The sequence below is a fragment of the Rhopalosiphum padi genome, chromosome 2 (genome assembly GCF_020882245.1).
Source record: "Rhopalosiphum padi isolate XX-2018 chromosome 2, ASM2088224v1, whole genome shotgun sequence".
Classification (NCBI taxonomy): Eukaryota; Metazoa; Arthropoda; class Insecta; order Hemiptera; family Aphididae; genus Rhopalosiphum; species Rhopalosiphum padi.
Genome location: NC_083598.1, coordinates 63030070 through 63037849, shown reverse-complemented (window position 1 = coordinate 63037849; position 7780 = coordinate 63030070). Strand labels below are relative to the sequence as shown.

General features: G+C 40.7%; 1 protein-coding gene across 1 annotated transcript; it reads right to left on the bottom strand.

The window, feature by feature from the left end:
• Positions 1-1035: 1035 nt before the first annotated feature.
• On the bottom strand, positions 1036-6186 carry LOC132919381 (silk gland factor 3). Its single transcript, XM_060980958.1, has one exon. It carries the CDS (start codon positions 5546-5548, stop codon positions 4232-4234), a length of 1317 nt encoding a protein of 438 aa, XP_060836941.1. The 5' UTR covers positions 5549-6186; the 3' UTR covers positions 1036-4231.
• Between the last annotated feature and the right edge of the window lie 1594 nt (positions 6187-7780).

The window sequence follows — 7780 nt, the reverse complement described above, 5'->3', positions numbered from 1 at the left end:
ATATGATATAGTTAACCGTTTTATAAAACTATATAGTTTTATTATTATTAAGTATTAAGTAATAATAGAAGTGTAATAAGTATAATAAATATGATGTTGTTACTTTAGTGCTTAATCCTTATTGTTAACAAAAATAAACAAATTATCGTGTGAACGAATTTTTATAAGGAAAAACTCATTTATATCCTTTGAATCTTATAATATTCACTTCAAATATATAAACATAGGACGGTGACGGTGGTGAATTTAAATAAAAACATAGTATAATAATTGTATTAAAATAAAAATTAAACCGATCGGTAAAAGTGGAAGAGGGCTTAAGCGCTATGCTTTGGTATGCGACAACCCTTAAGCACATCAATAGAACATCAACATCATTGCTGCTGTTGCTTCTGCTGCTGTTGCAATAGTTTGGACAAAACCTTCCGACCGAATTCGAGATCAACAATACAGTATTATCACCACGATCAATTGATCAACAATGATCGTGCATAGTCATTGTTGGTCCGCGCTACTAGCAAGTCGTTTACATCGTATTGCAATGTATATAGTGTATTGTATTATTATCGTACTTACTTCGCGTATATCTATGCACACTCGTACGTAATACGTACCGATCTATATATATGTGACGTATCGTTTTTAACCAAATAACCATACATATAAGATACAATTATTTTTTTAAGACCATAAAGGGAACGAACGTGCTTCGATAGAGCGACATCGATGAGTGCATTATTATATTATATACATGTTGAATAGTCTTAGGCATGAATGCAATACACGTATAAATATATAAAATATATAAGCACAATGCACAACTTTTGATAAAAAATTCTTTTGGTTTTTCTGTTTTCAAATTTTTATTTAAAATCGTTTTTATATCCCATTTTTTTTTTATACAACACATATAAATTTAATAAATAAAAAAAAACATCAACAGATAATGTTTTTTTGACTTAATTCCACAATTGTTTTTTTTTTAAATTTATTTTTTATTAAAAACATAATATTATATATACGAACAAACAAAAATTACACGTTCCAAAAGTGTATTTTATTATTTTCTCTATATATTTCGTGAATGATAATATATTCATCTAACTACACAGTTTTATTTACACATCTATTTTCGTATTTACAAAAAAGATCTTGTACCTTAATTTACTTTTTTTTGTTATCGGCTAAATGTATACATGTATGCGTGTATTTTATATTACGAATATTATTTTCCCGTCTTTTCTTTTCTTTTCTTTTTAAAAATAAATAATAAAAATAATTATAATAATAATATTAATATAATACATATTATATAAATATATATTATATATCAATCATATTATGTTCAAATTAAAGACTAATTGAGTGTTTTTTAAAAGAAAAAAGTTTTTTTACTAGGTATAACAAATTTGAAATATATAAACACTTTAGGGTGTATTATAAATATATATATATATATATAATGTATACATATATATATATATTATATTTTAGAAATATGCGATTATTAAAACTAAAAATAAATCGTTAAAAATAACAAAAAAAAAATAATAATAATAATAAATTATAATCAAAAAATGAGATAAACAGCATATACACACACCTACGACACAATAATATACATTATTACATTATGCGCGTACGTATATAGGTATATATATACTTATAATAATAGTAATAATAATATTTTTTTCGATAAATTCGTTACAAAATACAAAAGCGCGGCGGAAACACATCCGTATAAATATAGTGTATAATATAATATATATAGTTTGTAATAGGTATCATTATATTATACATATTGGTGAAACACTGTGTACCTAACATATTATACAAATATATTTGGTCGTTTCGCTCAAATTTGTGTCTGCGTATACATGTATAATATCATATTATAATTATTATTGTAACACTCTATTATACATTATTATATTATACCTTGCTACAGCACATATACATACACACGCGTTTTATTTTTTATATATATTATGTGTAATGTAATAGAAATTTATTTTCAGAGTTTAAATTTATTATTATTGTTTATAAAGGTAGGTAAGATAGACGGCATGGTGGCGGCGGCTGGTTGATTTATTCCGATAATATGCTATTTTTATAATATGTTTATATATATATATACTTGGACCGATAATATATTTAGAGGGTGATCGTAAAAATATGAACAAGAAAAGAAGAATAAGTATAGGAAAAAAGCGTCGTATACGCACTTACACACATATATACACGAAATATACGTCGGCGGGTATGATGTACGCGTATTCGTGTACACACATATATATATATATATATATATTATATTATATACTCTGCCGGTCGGGTTAGGTATATATATATATTAATACAATATTTTCGGGGTAATTTTATTATTACCTTTTTTGGTTTTTTCTCATCCGTCACATAAATCACGAATAAAAAGGAGTGAGCGAGAGAGCGAGAAGACGCGCGGGAGAAAAAAAAAATATGGACAAAAATTATGAATCGTTTGAAACGAACCGGTTTTCGTATATTATTATAGGTATATACATCGTATAGCTAGACGTATATAATAATAATATTATAATATAATATTTTATTTATATTTCGTATAATGTGCGTGTGGTGTGCAGGTACATTGTCGCGGTGCGAGACGCGCCGGCTGCAGATGGACCGAAAAAATATTTTACAAGTACACACAAGCTACCCCATTACATATACCTACCTTTGGGAGACCCTATATGCCATATAAGTATATTTATTATGCTCACGTGTATATTATAATATAATAGAAGTATACGCGACGAACAAGTGTTTTGTGCTGGAAAACTTTGCACTGCAGTCTGCGAGGAACGTAGAAAAAACGACGAAATATACCCAATTTATCTACGAAACAGCACTAAAATATAATTTAAAGGTTTTTATTTTTAAATTTTAGTTTCGTGTTTGTCGTTTATCATTAATTTTATAAGTATACACGCTTTGAGATCGGTTATTATTCAGTGCGGTTGGGGTGTCGTGACTATAGTTACCTCGCGCGGTTGGAGGGTGCCTAGGATATTGCGCGATAAACTTTTGGAAAATCGAGAAAAATTTTATATCATTAAGCTTTCGGAATAATCATCAACTCTGACCGCGATTTCGGGGTTTCGGGTATATTCATGTAGCAGCACTCGTGTGCGCTCGCGTATATTAATAAATAAAACAGAAATACATATTATATATAGCTAACAATACCTGGATGTACGCATGTGTGAGTGTTTATGTGTGTGTGTGTGTGTGTGTGTACATGGCTGCGAAGTCATACTTGTCCGGGGGAGATAATTAAGACAGAAAATAAAACAAATCTAAAGAATTATCGATTTATATCACAGTGCGATAGAAGAGTCGATTGATGGCTCGTCCGTCCTTTACTTGCCGCGATGACTTGTCGTGTACTCGCCCGCGATGACTCTCGTGTACTCGCTGCGGTGACTTGTCGTATACTTGCCGCGATGATGTCTCGTCCGCACACGATTTGCTGTTCTGTCGTAAAGCCTTCTTCTCGCCGTCGTCTTGTATGAATGACATATATGTGCGGGGTAGTTCTAGGCGCCGATCGATGGTCTTCGGTATATTATCATCATCATCATCATCATCATCATCTTCTTCATTATCATTATTGATTATTATTATCATCGACATCATTTTATCGTTATACCGTACGCGTATATAATAACAATTATTATACACATATATTATATATTTAATAACGATTGGAAAAATTAATAATAATAATAATTATAATAATGTTTACGGAAAATATATTTTCATATATCGTATAAATTTGTTATGCGCTTCGGCCGTTGTACGCCGCGATTTGTGCAGTTTACGGCGAGCACTACTCTTATATATTATATAATACAGAAATATCATATATCTATATATATAATCATCAATATATACGATCCGCTTTTGTAAGTTTATATTTATATTTTATTTATATATATTTATGTATAGTCGAATTGGTAATATAATAAATGCCATCGCGGTGCAACACACGGGCAACGCACGCGGCGTCCTGCACATGATGCTGTGACGCGATGTACATGTATTTATATTTTTTTAAATCGCCCTCAGCGAGACGTTGTTCGAAACAGTAAACAACAGTACTCTACTACGTGCATTCCTGGTGCTGCTGCTGATGTTGCTGCATCTTAGCCAGGTGCCGTGAGTACTCAACGTCCCACTGGGCGAAACGTTAATGAGCCGCAAGCGACTGATGGTTGCCGATCGGGGACAGCATCGGCGGGCTGTGCGAGTGCGAGTGCGGTCCCATCGGCGAGCCGTGCATCACGTGGTCCTGGTGATGGTAGGCCTGGTGCAGGCCACCGTGTCCCATCGGGCCACCGCCTCCGCCGCCCAGGCCGCCGTCCATCATGCTGCCGTCTTGCGGGCCACCCATGGTGTTCGGCGGCGTCATGCGCTTTTCCTTCTGCCGCCGGTTGCAGAACCACACGCGCACCACCTCCTTCTCGAGCTGCAGCGAGTCGGCCAGCGACGTTATCTCTTGCGCGGACGGCTTGGGCTGCTTGTGGAAGTGTTGCTCCAGCGCACCCTTGACGGACACCTCAATGCTGGTGCGTTTCTTGCGCTTGCGGCCCTGCGCCGCGATCTTGTCGATACTGGTCGGCGAGCCCGTCGTCGAGTCGGCCTCCTCCAGCCACTTTTGCAGTAGCGGCTTGAGCTTGCACATGTTCTTGAACGACAGCTGCAACGCCTCGAACCGGCATATAGTGGTCTGCGAGAACACGTTTCCGTAGAGCGTGCCCAGCGCCAGGCCCACGTCCGCTTGCGTGAAGCCCAGCTTGATCCGGCGCTGCTTGAACTGTTTGGCGAACGCCTCGAGGTCGTCAGACGTAGGCGCGTCTTCCTCGCCGCCGGGTGACTGCGGGTCGTGTTGTTGCGGGTACGACGGGCTGTGTCCGTGCATTTGGACGGCCGGGTGCGTGTGGCCCAGCATACCGTTCATCACGTGATACGCGCCGTGGTGGCCGAGCTGCGGCGACCCGGACCCGCTGCCGTTATAGTGGCCGGCCGAAACGACGGGCGGCGGCGGTCCCGTGTGCCAGGTCTGTGCGCCTCCGCCGCCTCCGCCGCCGCCACCGCCGCCACCACCGCCGCCGGTCACGGCTCGCATGTCTGGCGGCGGTTTGATGTCCAGTCCCTGGTGCGGGTGGTGCGGATGGTGCGGATGGTGTTGGTGCATGCTCATGGACGCGGCCCACGGGTCCACCCAACTGGCCGCGGCCGACAGCGACACTGGCGACGGGGACGTAGGAACTTGATGGTGATGGTGGTGATGGTGGTGATGCTGCCCGGGCGGCATATATTTCAGCTCGCCGGCCGGGTGGTCTTGACCGTTGCCGCCACGGGGCGACGGCGACGGCTGCTGGTACGGGCCACCGGGCTGGTTGACCACCGACATGCCTCCCATGCCGTCTAGGTCACCGGAGCCGGGGCCACCGCCGCCACCACCGCCGCCGCCGCTGCCCACGGGCAGGTACGTGGTGGCCATCACCCGCGCTTTCCAATCACATTCAACCGACGCGCCCCGAACACTGCGCGGGTAAATCGTTAGGTCCGTAATTGCGAACGATTTTCGTGCACCGGTCTATGGAGAAAAAAAAATATTCACTGTTGCACCGCACACGAGTGCGGTGGGTACGCGCGGCGCGCGCGCACTTTTTCCGCGCGACAACGACGTTCTCGGCGACGTGCGATATTTTTTTTTTATAATAATAATTATTATTATTTTTTTATCGCTCGGTTTTCACCGCGAAACCAGGACGAGAAAAAATCCTTATCGCGACGCGTCGCGCTGTCTCGGGTAACTCACGAGCAGAGAAAAACGCAAAAAGCGGAATAAACTTAAAACGATTTAAAAAAAAAAAAAAATAATAATAATAAATAAAAACGACGGTGATAACGGACGATTATATTACGATCGTATATTGTACATGCTTTGCAAACGAATAAATATTGTACCAAACGACGCGTCGTATCATAGGTGTACGGTGGTAATGTTCGGTGACGGTCGCAGCGTTCTGAGAGAAAAAAAAATCACACAAGTCACACACACGCGCGTGAACCGTTCACATAGCGACCGGCGCGCAGTACGTATACGGACTGATCGGCGGCGAAGGTCCGCAGAGAGCGGCTGCCGGCGCGCGCGAGGTGGCGTTCCGGCGGCACGGTCGTTGGTCGGTGGTGGGGATGGGGGGCGCGAGCGAGAGACCACGACCGGCGGGAGCGAGACCATCGCGCGGCGGGTGCCGCGGTACGCGCTCCACAGCGTTTCCCCCGCCGTCGTTTGCGCGTGCACGCCCAGGCCGTGCCGGTTGGGCCCAAGCGCGCGACGACGCCCCACCCATCCGGGGACGGGCCCGGGTCAGCTGACGGCGGGGCGCCCCGGCGGCACACGCAGTAGCCACGGCAACGGCATGTACTCTCTCTCGCACGGCCGTTCGTGTGCGTTCGTGCGCGCGCGTTACCGATTGTCGTGTCGCGTCGGTGGGCCGCCGCCGCCGCCGAGAGACCGCGCCATCGTCGGTCGTCGTCCGTCGCTGTCGTCGTCTCGCCGCCGCGCGCGCCGACGTAAATGGATACATTATCGCGACATTATCGTGCCGAACACCTACGGCCCCCGCCCGCCCTGTCGACCGACGCGTCTTCGCCCGAAAACAATCCACTCACCAAATTGATTTCCAAAGGCCCTTTGCCCTACGATTTATACACCCACCCGCGATTCATCGCGATGGCGCCCGTACATGTTTACGTTAATCTACAATACCATAAAATATATACGTATATTATTAGTGTATTGCCTATATGATGGTATATTGGTATGTGCACCTAATAACCAATATAATATGCACTTTATGTTACCGCATAGTTATATGTATATACCACGATTGTTGCAGATGCGTCTACTCGCTGCGATGCGCGCATTATTATTATACATCAGGTGCAAGCCGTTGATGCACAGCGATGTCGCCGTTTAACTGCAGATTCTACATGTATATATACGTAATGTACCTATATATATATCGATGTGGGTTCAGCGAGTTCTGCTGCAAGCTGCCCAGTTCAAACACCCTTCGACTTCAATTTTTTTTTATTAGGTACACTTAAACTATAATGATATTATTTTCGCCCTAAACCTATATAATATATATAATATATTGTATACATAGGTGCTTTCGAGTATGCAGTTGGATATAATTGATTTCAGCAGTTATATGTATAATATTCGTATAACGTATCGGAATTAGTTATAATATATATATTATATGTTCTGTCTTTCAGATATTTTTACTTATAGGTACTTTTTTTGTTACGCGAGAACACTGACTTCGATTTTTTTATATAATAATCGTTTTATTTTTTACAATAAAGATGATATCCTGCAATATATATACTTTATACGATATACCTACAATGTATATCATTTAAATAATGTTTGCTGCCATTAGTATTATAATAAATATTATATATGCGTGCCAATCATAAAATTCGCGCAATATTGCTACAAGTTTAAAAAAAGTCGGACGGAATTTATGTAACTATTTATATTATAAATGATATATACCTATATCTATAGGTACACTTATATTGTATCGGACAATAATGAATTGTAACACCGACAGAATTTATTTACATGTTCTTATATATATACATGTATAACATCCGGAACCTTATATGATGTGTGTTAGTGATATATATTGTGTACATATATATATATAACATA